Below are 21,883 nucleotides of genomic sequence, written 5' to 3'. Positions count from 1 at the left end.
AAATTACGTAAAGCCTACACAGTCACCTGGAATATCTACAATAAGAAATCCCTTTCCATCCAAGCCAAGCTGCGTCACTACCATACAGTAGTTCTTCCTAAAGCACTCTACGCGATTGAAACATCAACACTGACCATCAATATCAATGGCATCGAGAAAATGGAACGGCAAATACTTAGGAAAATATTTGGACCAAAGTTCCAAGATGGAATATGGATGCGAAAAAGCTCGGAAGAACTCTACTCGCTGACCGAAAGATTCACTTCAATCGCCCGGAAATGACGTATGCAATTCTACGGACATCTAGCACAAATGGACGACTCGTGACTGACCAAGAAAATCTTCCTCATTATCAGCGGAACCCGACAAAATTAAGTAAGGTGGCTTGCTGACACCCAAAAAGATCTCGCAGTCGGCGTTGACCCACTGATAACTACACGGGCTACATTTAGACACAAAATTAACTTGCACAGCTTTGAAGCCAGACAATGTACAAGAAACTTGAAACTCCAGGAGGCATGGACTCAAGAAAGACGACAGACTCACAGTGCGAGGATGAAGAAGTTTTGGGAGGATAAGAGAAACAAGAAGAAGAATGCTAACTAATGGTTCTACGTGCTCCTTAGAGGGCCTAATGCATATATATATATATATATATATATATATAATAATAATAATAATAATCGCATGGCCTCAGCTACCGTGTGCAGACATTTCAATGTAACATCATCTGGCTGTCTGCTTGTCAATTTCAACGTCCCGTTTTACTCTAGGCCTACTCAATAGCAGACTGAGTAAACCGATAAACTCTCTTGGGCGTCTATGGCTGAGATTTAATTAATTTTGTTGGGTGAACACCAAATGTGTCACCAGAGATCTTTTACATACCGACATCGTATGACAGGGAATGTCGAATGGACTTTTTTCCGCCCTTCAAAAATCCGACTACCTCTGCCGGGTTTGAACCCGCTACCTTGGGATCTGCAGGCTGACACTCTACCACTGATCCACAGAGGCAGCTTAAGTTATGAAAGCTATCACCATATAATATCATTTTCAAAACATTGAAGTTTACAATTATATCTAGTGAGCAAAACTGACTAGGTTATCTGCTATTCCGTAAAAGAAGAAAATCTTCCTTAATTCTTTTAGGTAGTGCTCATGAGAATTACAGTTCCAGGTACTCTGGTTTTCTCTGTCATCATTCATTCCAGCAACACACACACTCCAATATAATTTCATTTCATCTACCAGTCATTAATCATTGCCCCATATCTTGTTATAACAAAGTTTTATTGCAGCCAATGGCCATTTATAAATTGTTCTACTCTTTACCATATTCATGTAAGGTCTTTCCTCTTTTGCTACACTTATTGAAGTGGTATCGTTCACATATTTTTCCACATGCATTCGTCGCTTGGTTTGTGATATATCTCTTTATACACATAGCTTATGATGAAATCCGTGTACAGACAGCCTGTTGATAGCACTGCGCATGTTCTTATTTGGGCCCATCCAGTCTCTGCTTGTCATAGCAGCCGTCACGTAAAACTCCAGCCAGATTTCTTCTCTTCTGCTTAACCTCAGATTTAGGTGAGCAGTGGCTTGAGGTGTCGATGGGACAGAAAGATATCTAAGGTCCTCGATAAGGAAAGACTCCTGAGCTAACTCATAAGCTAGTCTAGATGGAGATGTCTTAGAAATACCTAATATTCTTTTCAGAAAGGTAGCTTTCACTTTTTCAAGGGTAGTTAGGTCCAATGTTGATAATTTGTCCCTGATTAAATCTATTAAATCTATTATAACAAGATATGCAATACATGGCTTCCATCACAAAATATGCGCAAAGACAAAATTCCACAACCCAACAGAAGATTGTGTTTGTACACTGTGTAAGTAAAAGTGTGACCGCTACCATCTGCTAAAGTGCAAAAACAGAATAAAGACTCTAACAGAATACAGCAAAATGTAAATTGGCACAACAATCTTAATACTCATTCGAGTGCTCCTTATAAATATATATTAATCATTGCCCCAGAGGAGTGCGACGGGCTTCGGCAGCCGGCACAATTCCTCTCCTCGCCGCTAGATGGGGTTTCATTCACTCCATTCCTGACCAGGTCAAATGACTGGAAACAGCCTTTGGGTTTTATTTGCGTTTTGGAACGATAAATTATCTCATTTGAGCATCTTCAACCATTTGAGAGTGGTCACCCTGAGCAGCCAACTTCCGGGTTCCGGGGCTATCGGGTATAATTCGTTGTATAAATGTATGAAAAAAGAAGGAGGTATTTTTAGAAAACAAGGAAGGAAGAGAGAAAGAAGTGCAAAGTGAAATTTCGTGAAAATATCAGAAGGCAACAATACTAAGATTTACCCTTTCATGTCTCAAATTCATGACAGTATTAGGATTATATAAAGTATAATTGTCATTGTCTGTTTTTAGTAATTGGAGTTTTTGATCACTAAATATGTTGGTTTCCATTAACTCCTCCATCATGTTTTTCCAACTCATTATGACATTGATAGTTATCCACATTCGCAATGGAAATAAAATAAATATTTGAACACACACTAGAGATTCTTTTTAACTATTTGGCACAGTTTGTCATGAAAATCAGGTACTATCACGAACACACGATAGGTTGTCAGCTGTGAAAGCTCGTAAAAAACTTGTTTACATTCGGTTGCTAAGATGATCTTGTTGCTATGGAGCTTCGTGAATTCTCGTAATTTCTCGCCCAGAGTGAGAAAATCGTAGGCTCTAACAAAGGTGGGTATGGCCCGTTGTTAAAATATTATTTTTAATTCGTTATAATGTCAAGATTGACAAAAACTTGAATAAGATGCTAATTAGGATTGCACCTGACCGCATTTAGTTCCTTCGGCACGTGAATAGTGATTGTATTATCACTGTGAAATGATTTATTATTTCCTCCGGACCTCCCTCTCCTTACCCCAAATCCCTTTGTTAAGATGGTATAGTCCATTCTGTTTTCCGCACTAGCAAGAGCAATTTGACTTTCAATTAAGATGCATGAACATCTCCACAGTGTCTTAGGTTACGGCCTATTTTCCACTGCATAGACGTAATGATATTAACCTCAACATGTTGTTGGCATGAGTTCAATTTATCGCTTGTCTTTAATACTTAAAAATATGGCTGACATTGACAAGGAACTTGCTATTAGGTGAAAATCTCCCTTTAATTACTTCCTTGCAGCCTACTGAAATACATATAGTCTAGTCATTGCAGTAATTCTGAAAAAATATTTGCAGCTTTCATGGCTTTGCTGAGTTTGTGAAGCGGCAGCTGCACTTGATGGACAGCACTGGCCCCCAGGGATCTCCTGGGGATGTTGATGATGATGACATTACTGGCCCTGCAATGGCAACTGGTCAAGCAGAAGTGGAAATGGATGATTGGTCTGCAACTGTTCCTACGCAGCTGGAGGTTGGAGATAGGAAATCAACCTCTGGGACATCACGCTTGCTGTTCCTCACGGTATGAACAGTTACCGTACTTTAAATATCTTTTAGTTAACATCATCTTCACAACCCATAATGGTATGCTGTTTTAATTCTCTACTGTATGTTGTTCTGTGTTCAGCACACTAATTCATGCTACTTCTACTATTCTGCTATGTCTACTAGTGTCCCCTATGCATGGTACACCAGACCGTGTTCTGGATGAAAATGACTGAATGATAACGCCTAATAAACATTGACAGTTACTGTTTGTGAGTGGTTAGGCTCTGGTCCACTAGAACTACCATGACTGAGGTTAGGTTAGATTAGATTAGAGTTTTTATTTTTAGGTGCAGCTATCTCTTAGTGAAGTGACTGGTTAGGTTTTAGTACCAGAACATTGAGAAAGGGTAGAACATCACTACCTGCTGATCACGTTATTCACATAAGAAGTTAATGAAGTTTAAATGATGAAAATATTACCAGTCTCTTAGCAACCCATGCATAATAAAAGCACAAGTAAATAAAGGAAACAACGTGGAATACAGAACAAGAATATTTGGTATGAAACTTATCTTAATGCAGTGGAAGGTAAGGGGTATAATTTGCTGGCAGTCTTAAAGAATTGGTGCACCTTCGTCTCTAAGCGGAATATCGTTTTGAAGAGGAATTCAGTGAGGTATCCATCCAGTGAAATGTTTTTTTTCCTGCCAAACTCTGGAACGGAATAGGTGCCGTGCTTTATGTGTCTCCACCAGTTCTCGATGTTCTGTGTACGCATGGTAGGTCTATCATTAGGCATAACCCACTGGTTTCCCGTATTGACGTGACCACTCCTCCTGTTGTGAACAAACTGAATGGAGTAGTTCACACAAAGATGCACAAATCCCTCAATAGTTGACGTCGCACCACCCAATACTCACTACATTCAGCTGCGCACGGAGTGACTGTCGTTTGTTTATTTCTCACGGTCTTCGCGCTGAGGACGTGAGTACGTCCTTGGGCGATCTAACAGTGCTGCCAACCTGTTCATTTAGGAACTAAGACTAGTGACATTGGACTGATAGCTGTGCATTCTCTATTGGACAGCGTGGAAAAGCGGAATTAATTTATATTTCGGGTCAGTGAGAAAGCTATGGGTCTAGATTGGTTAGATCTGGTTAGTGACAAAACCATTGGAATGTGACCAAGCAAAGAGGGTCTGGGGGTGTAGGGTAGGGCCGCTAAGTGGCTTTTAGGTCTCTAGCATTCTGTAGAGCGATAGCAGCGCTTTGTATGTTGGACAGTGTGATGTGGAAAAGATGAATTACTTTATATTTCGGGTCAGTGAGAAAGCGATTGGTTAGGTTTGGTTAGTGACAAAACCATTGGACTGTGAGTGGCTTTTAGGTCTCTAGCATTTCCTTTACATGTTGATTTTTGTTTATGCTTTTATTCAGCCGGGGTTGGTAATGCAGTTTACTTATCAGCATTGATGGCAATGGCGTCACATTCTGTTTACGTTGACCAATAGGAATGAAACTAGCTACTTTAGCCATGGATGATGGGTGCTGCTCTTTATTAGTTTATGAAAGTATATGTACTGGCGGGGGCGGGGTGGGGGTTTCCTAGACATCGCAGTGAACATATCTCTCCTCTAAAAGGAATTCCAAGTAACCTTTGAATTATTTTCACTTGCTTAAAATGTTACAAACTTTAGGTGGTGCGGTGTGCTCTTATACCGAATTATTGTTCCTGGCAATATCCAGTCTTAAATAACTGTTGGCAGTGTTAAATAGCTGAAATTGTTCTTATAATTAATAGCAAGGTTGGTAATATTCACTGCATAGCCTCTACACACACAGCCATATCGATATCCAACAGAGCAATAACCGTCTGCGAGAGACCCAAACAAAGGAAACTAACAGAGGTAATAATGAATAAACAATAGACACAGGGGACATAACAATGTGCTATTCCCTATATATTGCGCCCAGATGTCTGTGTCCTCAAGTGCTGACAACTTGTGATAGTGTAGATATTTTGCCTGAAAAGCATTGTATGTCATGAAATATTCTAACTAGTGTTTGATTTACATCCTATCCTACACATCATTTCACTTTCACCATTTGTTATAGTTGTTTTGAAGTTACGCATACCTTTGCAGGGGATGCATAGAGAGATGTGTTGATTCCGTCAGTTTAAAATCTTCATTGTCCATTATACTAAGTGGCACTGTGTAAAAGGAGACTGCTGGGGCCTATTCCACAAAAGTATGGTCTTGTACATTACAAGTTACTAGTGTGGGTTCTTGTAATGTATGGAGTTGTACATTTCTGTTCCACAAAAGATTGATAGTCTCTTGTATATTACCAGTGAATTGTTACAAGTTTTACAAGTGACGACATATCAATAAACATACTACGTCATAGCATGAATCAGCTGTTTATCTTCGTATTCCATTCGTTGAATTAGGTTATGCTTGCCTCATTTATCGTAATATCGTATTTTACGGTAACTTATGCAGCAAAGATTGAAAGAACTAATATTCCTGTGAATTTCTTAATGCTACGATGTTATTTTTCAGTTTATTTCTTTGATGATAGGAAATTACTCCGTTATTATCACCCATTCTGTTCTTCCGCGATCCTCGCGTATGTTCTACGAGAGTCTAACATACCTACCTTGGTCTGTCATTAGGAATCAGATGCCGCTAATAACGATATTCGGCCGCCAAACTTAATTGTTACGAAATTGCAAACTCTGCATGAATTGTTAAAATGATGTCAAGAGAAACAAAGTTATTCATTTTGAAGGAAATAGAAGGTAGGAAAGATATTCGTTTCGGTCGATTCAGCGAGAGTCTGAAAAAACAAGACAAAATAAATGGTTGGATGGAAATATTTGACTTGGGAAAAGCTCATGGAGCTTTTGAGGGGAAAAGTTGGACGTATGTAAGAGATATTCTGCTCATTAATGATTCCAGGAATGTCCTTCTTGGAATATGTTTTTTTCAGTATTTTCAGGCCAACAAACAATTTGAGGAAATTTTATATCATTTATTGCAGCTACCACAGACCGAAGATTTTGCCATCCCAAGCATATCTGCAGTACCATGGTACTGACCACCATTTCCTAGCCAATGTAATGTTGTTTAGCAGAGAGAGATTTATTTCTGTTCGTAGGATATTTTAACCTATGGCCAATATCTATCGAAAGGTCTTCCACTTGTATTGTGCTTAACCTAAAACGTTCATTGTATTCAAATACAGTGTTAAACTGGAAGTTTATTCTTTCCCTGTACAGACGATAGTTTTCATTTTCATCACCATCACTATCACTACTGCTAGACCACATATTTATCAAAATGTATCCAAAATAAGCGTATTTAAATAGCACTAGTACATTTATATATTATTGTCCTTTCACTGGTAGAGAATTCTTCTCAATTCGCTAGTAAGTTACAAGTACTAGTACTTTTGTGGAACACGCCTATAAAAATTCACTAGTAATTTGTAAGTATGGAGTAGTAAAGTACAACTGTAGAAAATTCTTTTGTGGAACAGAAACTCTGGTATTTGTACAAGTTACTAGAGAATTTACTTGTAATGTACAAGACCATACTTTTGTGGAACAGGCCCCAGGGGCCCCAGGGGCCTATTCCACAAAAGTATGGTCTTGTACATTACAAGTAAATTCTCTAGTAACTTGTACAAATACCAGAGTTTCTGTTCCACAAAAGAATTCTCTACAGTTGTACTTTACTACTCCATACTTACAAATTACTAGTGAATTTTTATAGGCGTGTTCCACAAAAGTACTAGTACTTGTAACTTACTAGCGAATTGAGAAGGATTCTCTACCAGTGAAAGGATAATAATATATTAATGTACTAGTGCTATTTAAATACGCTTATTTTGGATACATTTTGATAAATATGTGGTCTAGCAGTAGTGATAGTGATGGTGATGAAAATGAAAACTATCGTCTGTACAGGGAAAGAATAAACTTCCAGTTTAACACTGTATTTGAATAAAATGAACGTTTTAGGTTAAGCACAGTACAAGTGGAAGAACTTTTGATAGATATTGGCTATAGCTTAAAATATCCTACGAACAGAAATAAATCTCTCTCTGCTAAACAACATTTACTAACAACATTACATTGGCTTGGGATGGCAAAATCTTCAGTCTGTGGTAGCTGCAATAAATGATATAAAATTTCCTCAAATTGTTTGTTGGCCTGAAAATACTGAAAAAAACATATTCCAAGAAGGACATTCCTGGATTCATTAATGAGCAGAATATCTCTTACATACGTCCAACTTTTCCCCTCAAAAGCTCCATGAGCTTTTCCCAAGTCAAATATTTCCATCCAACCATTTATTTTGTTTTGTTTTTTCAGACTCTCGCTGAATCCACCGAAACAAATATCTTTCCTACCTTCTATTTCCTTCAAAATGAATAACTTTGTTTCTCTTGACATCATTTTAACAATTCATGCAGAGTTTGCAATTTCGTAACAATTAAGTTTGGCGGCCGAATATCGGTATTAGCGGCATCTGATTCCTAATGACAGACCAAGGTATAATAGGTATGTTAGACTCTCGTAGAACATACGCGAGGATCGCGGAAGAACAGAATGGGTGATAATAACGGAGTAATTTCCTATCATCAAAGAAATAAACTGAAAAATAACATCGTAGCATTAAAAAATTCACAGGAATATTAGTTCTTTCAATCTTTGCTGCATAAGTTACAGTAAAATACGATATTACGATAAATGAGGCAAGCATAACCTAATTCAACGAATGGAATACGAAGATAAACAGCTGATTCATGCTATGACGTAGTATGTTTATTGATATGTCGTCACTTGTAAAACTTGTAACAATTCACTGGTAATATACAAGAGACTATCAATCTTTTGTGGAACAGAAATGTACAACTCCATACATTACAAGAACCCACACTAGTAACTTGTAATGTACAAGACCATACTTTTGTGGAATAGGCCCCTGGTTAAAGATTCAGTTGGCACTTAGCGAAAGATAGGTTAGAGATCCAACATGGTGCGGCTCAGATGATGTCACAGTGCACTATGCAAGGTTACCAACTTAGGAACTAGAAGACCAGGCTAGTGAAAATACGTTGATCTGGATTAGGGCTGTAAAGCAGCCTATAGGCCTCTAATATTCCCTGGAGTCCTGTTAAAATATTATAAAAAGTGCCAAAAAGTAAGGTTACAGACGCATTGTGTTACAACTTAAAACTGTACAGTTTTATAATTTTCATCGAAGGTGGCAATCTTATGATAATATATGATGCGAGCTCTATTGGAGACAATAGAAAACTTTTCTTCATGACAAATGACCCAAGACAGTCAATAGCAACAAAGAAATCTCACATTTACAGAGCCTTCATGAAATTCTTCTATGTAAGTAGGAATATTTTCATGGGCGGGATAGTGGGTCCCTGGCAAGCATAAAGAAAGTATTCCTCCTCTATGCTAATTCAGGTATCATATCTTCTCGTTTTTACATGGTTTTTCAGCTGTGAAGTGTCAACGGAACTATCACCGAAGATTGATTATTTCTAACAGTCGTAGATGTATTGTTATGTTTGGCCATACTAAACTATAGATATTTTTGGCGTTAATTTGGACTTTTTTTTGGTGGTATTTTAAAATTTTCTTATCTGTTACCTTTTCTTCTCCCTCTTCTTCTTCTTCTCTTCTATTCAAGGTTGCCAAAAAATTTGACATTTTGAGGTTCAAATTTAGAACTTCCAGGACTTGATCCATACTTTTGCTGTACCAATCCTTCAGGTTTCCAAGCCATGATATTCAATCTATCACACATTTCCCAACAATCTTACTGTGGAGTATTAGTTGTAGGAGCTAAACTTTCCTCCCTTGCTGATTTGACCAAGATAAGTGTGTGAGCCTTTAGTGAATGGAGAACCTTAGTTGGTAGAATCCTATAATTCGGGCCCTCGCATGTTACACACTACTTCGCGAGATGAAATATAGAAATGTTACCTTAAAATGTTTGTAGAGGAGGGGTGAGTTCATCGCCAATGCTAGGTTCGCAGCATCCTACTCTCAGAAGAAACTTACTTTTATAAGCAAACAGAAAGAAATCTTGTGCCATTGTTCATAACCCTCTACTGAACATTCGCTACCATAGGATGTATTTTTTGAAGCTTCAATAATTCAAAGCAGTTAGACGTAATAGCAAACCTCGCCTTGAAAATGGATCGTAACAAGAGATTTATAATGCTGGGTGGAGTGGCTCAGACGGTTGAGGCGCTGGCCTTCTGACCCCAACTTGGCAGGTTCGATCCTGGTTCAGTCAGGTGGTATCAGGACTAAATTCTGGCACTTCGATATCTCTGGGAACTGTAAAAGTAGTTACTGGGATGCAAAACCAATAACATTACAGTTATTATTATTATTATCATTATTATTATTATTATTATTATTATTATTATTATTATTATTATTATTATTATTATTATTATTATTATTATTATTATTATTATTATTAAGAGTTATAATCTCAAATGCGTTGTGGGTGGTAACAAGGTAGGCTATGCAGTGACTCACTTCCTTGAGATGCTTTCTGTTAAGCACCCATGACGTTGTAGACCAATTTTTATTTTTTCTTATTTTTGTCACTGGCCAGTATGTGCACAAACCAATAGGTGTCGATCCCCTTGCACAAAAAACATGCATTTTTCTTCAGCAGTCAGTAGCACCTAACGATGCTCCTATCGGTACACTTGTGAACTAACAAGAGTATCACCCTGCACCGAGTCTCCATCTCTAAGGGTAGAATCCTGTGACTTTTATTTTGTTCTTGTGGCAGGGAGGGATTCAGTTTGGTGGAAATGTAGTAAGCAGTCGGGCCTATGCTGACGGCTTGGTCTTAATGGCGGATTGTACCGAAAGCTTGCAGTCTTAATATCTTGGAACTTGAAAATAGGTGCAATGAGTATGGTATAAAAATTAGCCATTCAAAGACTAAATTGATGTTAGTAGGTAAGAAATTCAACAGAATTGAATGTCAGATTGGTGATTGAAATCTGGAACAGGTAGATAATTTTAAGTACAGTATTTAGGTTGTGTGTTCTCCCAGGATGGTAATATAGTAAATGAGATTGAATCAAGGTGTAGTAAAGCTAATGCAGTGAGCTCGCAGTTGCAATCAACGGTATTCTGTAAGAAGGAAATCAGCTCCCAGACGAAACTATCTTTACATCGGTCTGTTTTCAGACCAACTTTACTTTACGGGAGTGAAAGCTGGGTGGACTCAGGATATTTTATTCATAAGTTAGAAGTAACAGACATGAAAGTAGAAGTAGCGAGAATGATTGCTGGTACAAACAGGTGGGAATAATGGAAGGAGGGTACTCTGAATGAGCAGATAAAGGCTAAGTTAGAAATGAAGTTGATGGATGAAGATGTACACATAAACTGGCTTAAGTTGTGGGGTTATGTGAGGCAAATTGAGGAGGATAGATTACCTAGGAGAATAATGGACTCTGTTATGGACGGTAAGAGAAGTAGAGGGAGACCAAGACTACGATGGTTAGACTCAGTTTCTAATGATTTAAATATGAGAGGTTATAGAACTAAATGAGGCCACAGCACTAGTTGCAAAGAGTGGATTGTAACTACCGTAAATACAATATCACTAGATCATTCAGCTCCCACAAAGCTTGAGAGTGATAATTTGGTATAGATGTTTCTCATAAGGTAAATAGGAAAACTAATTAGAAAAACTGAAGATGTTTTATTCCCATATTTTGTGATTAATGGGGTGAAACTGGACTAAATTCACAGAGGCTTTCAGACTGAATGCTGAAAGGCATAATAGTTTATAATGATAATATATGTATGTTTTATTTCTGATCTTTTGGTTTCAGTATAAATTGACGTTGATGCAAATATCTCTGCTGTCAAGGCAGATCTGGGGAATTACAGTAAGTTTCTTTCGGCGTACTCTATCGAGTGCCTTCTTGTAATGCACGAAGCAAGCGTACAGATCTGTTTTCATGCCATGGCATTGCTGGATTGAGATTTGCATGCAGAACACTTTAAAACAATTGCAACAAAATCCAACACAACTGAACGATATTTCGATTTTAGCATTGCTTGGGGTTGATATGGACTAAGCAACAAAAGCTAGAATTGAAGAGTATCTCTGCAACAAAAGTTCAAATTCAAGAACATCTCTGTTATTCTACCCGGTACGGTAAAACAGTGTAACTGAGTTGGCCATGCAGTTAGGGCCGCGCAACTGAGAGCTTGCATTAGTTCGAACCCCACCGCTGACAGCCCCGAAGGTGGTTTTCCGTGGTCTCGCGTTTTCAATCAGGCAAATGCTGGGCCTGTACCTTAATTAAGGCCATGGCCGTTTCCTTCCCACTCCTACCCCTTTCCTATCCCATCATCGCCATCTGTTTCTGTGAGATGTTAAAAAACAAAAACAAAAAAAAGACAATAAAAATGTGTAAGGCTTAAATGATCGGAAATTGTGTTCTCGATAACATTAGTTATGTAGTATTTATCAATAGAACCACAACATAAATATTTGAGAATTAAATTTTAGACCTTCCCCTAAATACTATCTTCCCCAGTGTGAATAAAATTGTTTATAGTGAAATTGTAGTACCTTATTCCCTGACGTTACATACCGATTTGCATCAAATTTTATTTGGTCATTTTCTCTTGGCTCGACATTGATGTGGACTAAGCAACTAAAGTCTAAATTCATGAATATATCTGTTATCATAGTTGGTGTGGTAAAATTGTATAAGACAAAAATGATCAGAAATTGTATTCTCTATGACGCTTGTTATGTGGTATTTTTTGGTAGGATCACCAATAACATACCCTACTGCTCATTAATTTCAATACACCATCATGACTGTTATCTGGTATTTCAGATATGAACACAAAACAGAATTGATTTCTCCAAAAATATAATTATATAAACTTACTAGCTGATCTACCCGTGCTTCTACATTGTATACAGAATATTCTAGGTTAGATAGTGTACACATTGTGAGCAATGTGTATTAAATTGCATAGTTCCCCTAGAAACGCGACGGGGAAGTCAGCAAACTTCTTTTCTCATATGAAGACTGGGTTAGGGAATTTTCATTGTAATGTTAGGCCCGCTTGCCTACCATCAGTCACAGTCAGGTTGGGGAATTTCAATATAAGGGCAGACACTCACTCTCCACCTGCCTGTTTACATCCTCAGAAAGACTGTCTTAGTGGTTTTCTCAACTGAAATAAACGTAGGTTATTACAGTGACGTCAGTAGGAATGGCATGAGTAAAAGCAATGCTTTTATATGAAATACTTGATCAAATAAAAAACCACACATTTTCTTTTAACGAACAGTACTATGCTGCCACTCTAACAGTCCAGTTCCAGAGCTGGAATGACCAGACCGCAGACAGCTGTGATCCGCGAACACACTTCATCTTTTCCTGGGGGGAGGAGCGGGGGTGTTGAATATTGGAAAGTCCCAGGGATAAAACTATGCCCTTTTACTAATCTGTTTTCTAGGAGTACCCGATGAGTCGGAAAATCTCAATTCACTACACTGGCGGTGGAAAAATCTATCTGACTTGGAGGCGAACTTTTCCTCCAAGCCAGAGGAGAAACCCCCTCTTCACTGCTAATTTGGAATAAAATGAATATAGAATTTAATAAAAGTGAAGAGGAAGAAGCTCATCTTAAGAAACGTCTCTTTTCAGGGTTGAATTTTGAGTTATTTAGTGAATTCTGATGCTATAATTTGGAATAGGCCTAAACTGTACTTCTAGACTGGAGTTGAGCGGCAGCATAAGAGACAAAGAACATCACAGCAAACAATGGCCAGTATAATGTTATTGTTGATCGATGGTATACTCTTTCGATATTGTAGGCCTTCACATTTAGTTTTCTTCTGACTCTGACATAGCACTCTTATCATAGTCGGTACGGTAAAAGTGAATAAAACATTAATGATTGGAAATTGTATTTTCTATAATTTTTTTATGTAGTACTTTCCGATAGGACCAATAACATAGGTATTTAAAAATTAAATTTTAGGCACCTTCCCCTAAACTTCATTTCATCCAGGGTGAATAAAATTGTTTATAATTTAGACTGTAGTTTCCTATTCCCCGACTGTATATACCAATTTTCATTAAATTGTGTTAACCCATTTTCTCGTGGCTCGGCGTTGATATGGACTTGCAATAAAAATACAAATTCATGAATATCTGTGTTATCATAGCCTGTACGGTAACAATGTATGATATAAATGATCGGAAATTTAATTCTATATAGCATACCTTTAGTTATGTAGTATTTATCGATAGGACCACTAATATTAGAAATATTTCAGAATTAAATTTTAGGCGTTCCCCCAAACTGCCATTTCACTCAGAGTGAATAAAATGGTTTATAGCCTAGATTGTAGTGGCTCATCCCCCAACTTCACATACCGATTATCATTAAATTCTCTTAAGCCGTTTTCTCGTGATGCGTGTACATACATACAGACAGACGGACAGAAATTACGGAAAATTTAAAAGTGCATTTCCTTGTTACTGTGAACACAACTGATACAGAAATACAATTCTTTTTTAAATTCTGAGCAATGTACAGACAAAACTTATTTTATATATATATATATATAGATTCATATGTAATACAAACAGAATAACTATATTTTACTTTAATCAAAGTATCCTTCCTTGGATTTAATTACTGCTTCACAAACTTGAGGCATGCAGTCAATCAATTTATGTAGGTATTTCGAGTTTATATGATTCCACACGTTTGCTGCCTTCCTTTTTTTTAAAAAAAGATCTTTGTTCCATGATGTTATCTTTCTAGTTTTCTTTCACCACTTTTTTTACCCTCTTATTCTACCATGCTAATCAGTGTTCTCTCCAGAAATGTTTGTCAGCCGGGTGGCAAGAATGAGTAGTCGGGTGGGGAATACATAAACAGAAAAGTTTTCCACCTAGTTATATTTACAGTGCGTGTATTTACATTACATGGGACTAGTTTCAACACTACTCGGGGTCATCATCAGCCATATTTAAACAATACCGGTACACAATATTCAACGAAATCCTAAAACATGTTTCTAAGCAGTAAGAACATTATGAATGTATAATTAACATGTGTTAATTAACATGTGTTAATTATATATATAATTATATATATATTATATATGACTGGAATTTGGTGTTTAAGTCTCTCCTCAAAATGTATCTTTGCTTTTTTTATCTTTCAATTTCTATACTTTAAAATTCCTTTAGCCAGGCTGAGTGGCTGCCCTTCTGAGCCCGATTTGGTGGGTTTGATCTTGACTCACTCCGTTGGCATTTGAAGGTACTCAGGTACACCAGCCTCATGCTGGCAGATTTACCAACGTGTAAAAGAATTCCTGCAGGGCAAGATTCTGGCACCTCAGCATCTCCGAAAACCATGAAACCAGACATGATATCTTTTAGGTTTGTGTGAATTAGTACAGGCCATGAAAATATCAATCTTATACGAATGATGAGATGTGGTGGTAGCTCCACCTCTCATAATAATACACTCATTATGGGATTGAATTGGATACAAATTAAATTTGCAGTTATGTGATGTATACATCTTATAATAGAGAGAGATTACACTCACTTGTGTCAACTAAAAATTCTGGTGGTAGTACTCCAAAATAACATAAATTTTACTGCAGATGAAGCAACCCACAGCTGATTCTCCTTTGCAGCATTATTTTGCGTGAACTTTCAGCTTTCTCTCTATATTTCTTATGCGAATTAATGTCCTGGTTCTCACATAAAGCCAGAAGATTTTTGTCACTGACTTGTAATCACTAAAACAAGCTAATCAATGAAACAAGCTATTTAATCACACCATTACACTTTGAAATGGTTTCAGGTCCATTGAAACTACAAAAGATTACTTCAAACATAATTATTGTGTTCAATAAATGGAGGTGAGCTGTATAAATAATTATAACCACCAGTCTTAAATTCCTGGCAGTTCTGGGAATCGAACCTGTGCCTGCAGGGTGACATTTAATAGCATTAGCCATTACACTCCTTAAAACATAATCGGTAACCGGTTTTTGTGAATGGCTCGTGAAAATCTGCACTGTAGGACACCGCTACTGGTTCTGTAGCAGCCATGACAAGCATGTTGTTGATGTTCTTCTATTTCATCTCTTTTGGTCTGCTTCCTTCAGTTGTACTAACATCGATCTCAGTTGCGTGGCCTCTGCTTCTACTTTACCGATTTTCTTTGTGGCAGTTTTCTAGGAGGGCTATGGTGATCCATTAGTTGCTTTGGAAGTCTACGTATTTTTCTCTATCCTGTAGATGAGTCCAAATTAGTGGAGTTGTTACTCCCTGATTTTATCTTTGATGACTGGTTGATTAGAACATGTCTTTTTAATTTGTGAGTTCCATCAAAGATCTGCAAGCAAGATGTCAAGAATTTTACTTTAACACCACATTTAAAATACTGTTAGCTTTACGCAGGTCTGGAGCTTATGAAGTCCAGTTTTTGGAACCGTACAGAACAATAGCACCATTATGGTACCTCATTTTGTTGTTCAGGCTGATGGTTTTTCCACAAGCATCCCTTTAAGGTGGTAATTGCTGCCTGGGCATTGCCAGTAGAGGCAGTGTTATCACTTAGTGCTAAGATCAGGGAACCCAGATATTTGAATACATTTATTTGTTCAACAGGTTCACTGTTTAAAGTACGAGGGCAAGTCAATAAGTATCTGCATTCATTTTTATAATTCATTACAAAAAGAGTACACACTTTGTATTGATATCATTTTTCAATGTAATCACCCTGCTTTTCAATGCACACGGTCCAGCGTTTCACAAGCTTTCTGATACTCTGCAAAAAAGCCACATATGCACCGTTTCCTTCACCTGTTGATCGGAACTGAATCAACCGCCTCTTAGAGTACTTTTAGGTGGACTAAACAGATGGTAATCTGACGGGGCGAGATTGTGACTGTACGCAGGATGCTCCAACACCTCGAAATGCAGCATCTGAAGAGTTTGAGCGGTGTGGGCGGCGGTATGTGGATGCGCATTGTCTTGCAAAAAAAGAACTCCTTCCGACAATCAACCTCTGTGTTTGTTGCGAATTGCAGGTTTCAGCTTGTTTACCAGCATATCATTGTAACGTTCACTGTTTACTGTTTCCCCCCTTTTCGTGTTAATGTTACAGGATTGGGCCTTGAGAGTCCCAAAATGCTGTGAGCATCATTTTTCTTGCAGAAGGTTGACTCTTTCTTTTCAACTGGATATCCGGGATGCTTCCATTCCATTCCATGCTCTGACGTTTGCTCTCTGGTTCGAAGTGGTGAACCCGTGTTTCATCTCCAGTGATGATCCATTTCAAAAAACGTCTCACCTTCGTTAGCATGACGGTCCAGTAGGTGCTGAGAGATTCTCACACGATTACGCTTCTGCTCTTCATTGAGTTGTTTTGGAAGCCACCTTGAACAGACTTTATGAAAGTTAAACCTGTTATGCATAATTTCATATGCAGAACCATGGCTAATGTACATGTGGTTTGCCACGTCATCAATGGTCACTCATCTGTTATTCAGGATCATATCACGCACTTGTTCAGTATTGGCATCAGTTACGGCTTCAGATGGACACCCGAATCTTTCCTCAACCTTCACGATCGTGCGACCCTTTTTGAACTGTTCAGTCCACTGGTAAACACTTCGCTGTGGCGAAACATTGTCCCCATATTGTGCTGAAAGTCTTCTATGAATTTCCCTCTCCTGGTATACCCCCAGACCACAAAAAACGGATTACGGAAAGCTGTTCTTCCTTGGTGCATACCGAGAGTGGCGCAGCCATCTTTACATCGCAACAGCGCAAGCTGAACTGATCTGATAATGCTGAAACCTACCACAGACATAGGCAATAGTGCCATCTAGCGGCTGGTGAGTACACAACGCCATAGATTCAACTTAAAGACAATTAGAGCAAAATGGCAGATACTTATTGACTTGCCTACCTTATTCCCAACTGTACAGATGCTCTTGTTCTTTTGCATTTATTATTAGGCCCAGTTGTCATGCTCTTTTGCTAACATCTTCCAACACTATTTGAGCTGATGCCTCCGATTCTTCCATTACAACTATATTGTAGGTATAGTTAGCTTCTTTGAACGATAACTCATTTGTGCCACATGTAAATCCTTATGCATCTTTTAAAATAGAGCCTGAACATTTAACTTCTGAGTATTGTCATTGCTAATTAGTGGACAGTTGAGGATCCTGTGCGGAAAGTCTCCTGACCAGCACTGATAGTAGTAGGTATATTAACTCTTTCGCTGCGGAAGTCGACTTTTGTCAACTTGCTTCCCTATAGCATTCGCTGCGGTAATTGACTTTTGTCGACCTGGTAATTTCCTGGTAGATTTTCCGCGCGCTTCTTTAATAAAGGCGCATTTAATAACACAAGCATCTATAGTCATGTATTGACTGTGTACTAAGCATTGTTTGAAACCTCTGCCGCATATACTGGACCTATGTTTGTTATCTTTCGCCCACCCGTAAACATTCCTGTCACCTGTCTGGCTGACAGCAGGCTTCACTCAGCAGCTATGAGTGCGTGTAACATTAGGAATGACAGTGAAGCAATCTTCAATCTTTTAGTGGCCGATTCTGATTCAGACTGTTCAGTAAATTTGGACAATGAAACAAGTGATGAAGTGCATAGTGATTGTTCGGAAGATAGTGCCAACGAGGAAGATCTTCGTTTTGTATCAGATTGGCGGGATATTAGTGATGGCATTGAAATTGCACTAATGAATGGAAGAATATTGTACAATAAGCTTCAGAAAAGGGCAATTAATACTCCTGACTTCAGAAATTCTGTCATAATGGGACTTCTACGAGAGTATCAGCGCGTTTCGCTGGCGAAACGAGGAAGACTTTCTGATTACATACCTCTAGCGTGCCCGACGGAGAGGCACTTTCTTTTAGAGCACCAGGACGAGAGTCACAAACCTAATTGTGTTGTTTGTTCCATATTACCAGCAAAATGTTCAAAGAAAGGAAAGGGACTGTGCAAGAGAAAACAGACAGAATTTTTTTGTAAGAATAGTCCAGGACAGCCTGCAATGTGTCCAGTTCCAAGTTCGGAGATGCATCACAGTAATGTGTGTTTCAAGATCAAATGTCACTGCTAAACTGCCGAAGTTGAGTTAAAAATGGTGCAATGGTTTTTTATATATCACTCTCCTTTAAAAAATACAGTTTCAGTTCATTTGGAAAATACGAAAAAAATTGCATTTTTCTGTAAGTGTTCTATTTCAAAATAGCGCAGCGAAAGAGTTAATAATAATTGTATGGTCTTTGCTACCGTGTGCAGACATTTCAATTTGACGCTATCTGACTGTCTGCTTTTCAGTTTTGACGTTCTGTTTTACTCTAAGCCTACTATATGACAGTAAACTGAATCTCTCTCGAGTGTCTTGGGCTGAGTTTTAATTAAATTTGTGACCGGGCAAGTTGGACATGCGGTTAGGGGCATCCAGCTGTGAGCTTGCATCCGGGAGATAATGGATTCGAACCTCACTGTCGGCAGCTCTGAAGATGGTTTTGAGTGGTTTCCCATTTTCACACTAGGCAAATGCTGGGGCTGTATCTTAATTAAGGCCATGGCCGCTTCCTTCCTATTCCTAGGCCTTTCCTATCCCATCGTCGCCATAAGACCTATCTGTGTTGGTGCGACGTAAAGCAAATGTAAAAATAAAAAAATAAAAAAAAATAAATCAATTTTGTTGGGTAAAGACCAAATGTGTCACGAGAGATCTTTCAGGTGCTGACATCATACAACATGGCGCATTGCTGGACTTTTTTCCCACCCTTCAATAATCCAACTACCTCAGTCACATTTCTCTTCACATTTTTTTTTTTTTTTAAATGTCAACTGATCTGCATCTTCATACATCAAACATACAATTACAATAACGATCTTCGAGCTATTTATTCTTCTTCTCTTCAAGATTTAAGAACTTTTAAAACGTAGTGCTACAGTCAAATAACTTTTTCACCTTTGATAATACTATATATCAGCAGGATGGTTTAGCTATGGGCTGGCCAGTCTCAGATATCTTAGCTGAGATCTATCTTGATTTCTTGGAATACACAAAAATTGATAATAATAATAATTTTAATAATGTCCTCTATTGGATCAGATATGTCGATGACACTTTAGTTATTATGAATGAAGAAATCACTGACGCAGCTTCTACATTTCTTCTTCTTAACAGCATTGACCCTCATATTAAATTTACCCTCGAATCTGAAAATAACAAAACTATTAATTTTTTAGACATCCTTCTTTATCCTACAAAATTTTTAGAAAATCAACTCAAACAGCAACCACCATTCAACAAGACTCATTGCATCCACAAGCACACAAACGTGCTACTTACAACAGCGTAGTCTTTCGTGCCTTTAATACTCCAATGTCTAAGAAAGACTTAAATAATGAATTGAACATGATCTGTAATATCACTAAACGGTTTTAACAACTCTTTTATAGACCGAATAGTCAACAAATTCAAGCACTGTCCCAAGACCACTTTAACAAAAGAAAAAATCAACCCCTCTGCATTTTCCACTTTTACCTTCAATAAAGATGTTTATGAAGTTACTAACATTGAAAAAGCACAATGTAAAAATAGCTTTTAGAACCAATAACAGAAATGTCGATATCTTACACAACTCTAACTTGTTAAACAGATCTAATGTTTTTTTTTCTTTCAAAATCTGGAGTTTACAGATTCAATGCAACAACTGCAGTTTTCTTTTGTTGGGCAAACTGGATGTAACTTTACCATCAGATATTCCAAACATGTCAACACTTTAAAATACAACAGATTCTCTGCAGTTGGACAACATATATATGACTCTAAACATAACTTCACCAAAATAGAACAAGACATGCAAATACTTGAAATAATTAATAACGGCCCCCTACTTAACACAACTGAAAATTGTTTCATTTACCTTGACCAGTATTTAATTCCTAATTTCAATTTAAGCAACATTTCTGAGAAGCCTATTATTCTTTTCGATTTTCTCATCCTAATTTAAAAAAATATTAAATCTTTAAACTCTAATTTGATTTTTCACGCCTTGTATAGTTACCACAAATACCTCACCCACCTGCCCCGCCTTAAATCTACTACTATTCCCTTATTTCCCTCTTTTCTCCTTTCCTCTTTTCACTCTCCATCACGCTTTCCGCTCTATTATTCTTTTCCAAATTCAACCCCTTACTATATACGAGGGTCGAGTCATAAGTCATGGCAACTAATTTTTTTTTCTCGCGAACAAGAGATAACACTTACTTCATTGCCTTTTAAAGTCTGTCCCCACCTATTTCGGCTTCTATTAACCCCTTAATTCCTTTCTTTTTCCGCATTTAACTGGGAATTAAAATTTCATTTTTGGTTCAGATCAATTTGACTTTCAAATTTATTCTCTTAGCCACTTCAAGAACTGCCTGCGCACTCATCTTCATGAAACCTTCGTTTGTCAGTTGTGATTCTCAGTTCTAATACTGCACCTTTTTACTTATTTCTCTTCACATTTGTTTTTTAATGTCAACTGTTCTGCATCTTCATACATCAAACATACGATTACAATACTGATCCTCGAGCTATTTATTCTTCTTCTCTTCAAGATTTAAAAACTAAAAAAAAATAAAAAATAAAAAAATAAAATAGTGCTACATTCACATGTGTTATACTGCTCCACACGAAGTTACGTCTGTTAACGATTACAACATTGTTCCACAAGCTATTTGTTCTTCTCTTCAAGATTATAAACAATTTTAAAACACAGTACTACAGTACTACTGCTCCACACAAACTTACATCTGGTAAAAAAAACTATATCTTCTACATTACTGGTTATTTATCTGTGCATCGTTTATTCTGTTTTTAAGTGATCAGCTGATGATGACCCGGAATTTGGGGTCGAATCCGTTTCCGTTTATGATCAACTAGTTTTGTAACCTTACTACATGTGAGTTGTCAAGTTGCAAAACCCATTATGTGCAGACAAACAAATTTTTCAGGAAGTGCAAAAAACTGTCCTTTGTTATGCAACAAAGATAGGAGGTTGAAATTTTGTAATTAAACAGTAAGCGTTCATCTTCGTCATACTGCAAAATATCCACAAAATTTAACTGATAGAACCCATGTTATTTGCAAAAAACATTTGGACATAATGAGTATTGCAGCAGTTTTGTGGAGAACCCATGTTATTTGCAAAAAAAACATTTGGACATAACGAGTATTGCAGCAGTTTTGTGGAGATAAAAGATATGTACAGCAGTATATGGAATAGTGT

General features: G+C 37.6%; 1 protein-coding gene across 1 annotated transcript in view; it reads left to right on the top strand.

Moving 5' to 3' along the window:
* Nucleotides 1-3,071: 3,071 nt before the first annotated feature.
* The window catches only part of LOC136881077 (PR domain zinc finger protein 10), a 312,840-nt gene continuing 294,028 nt past the window's right edge, over nt 3,072-21,883 (top strand). The window contains exons 1-2 of the mRNA XM_067153695.2: nt 3,072-3,191; nt 3,280-3,505. Coding sequence (XP_067009796.2) covers nt 3,121-3,191; nt 3,280-3,505 — 297 coding nt within the window. The 5' untranslated portion in view covers nt 3,072-3,120. The remainder of the gene's footprint in view (nt 3,192-3,279; nt 3,506-21,883) is intronic.

The sequence above is a fragment of the Anabrus simplex genome, chromosome 9 (genome assembly GCF_040414725.1).
Source record: "Anabrus simplex isolate iqAnaSimp1 chromosome 9, ASM4041472v1, whole genome shotgun sequence".
Taxonomy (NCBI): Eukaryota; Metazoa; Arthropoda; class Insecta; order Orthoptera; family Tettigoniidae; genus Anabrus; species Anabrus simplex.
This window is presented reverse-complemented; position numbering and strand designations above follow the sequence as displayed.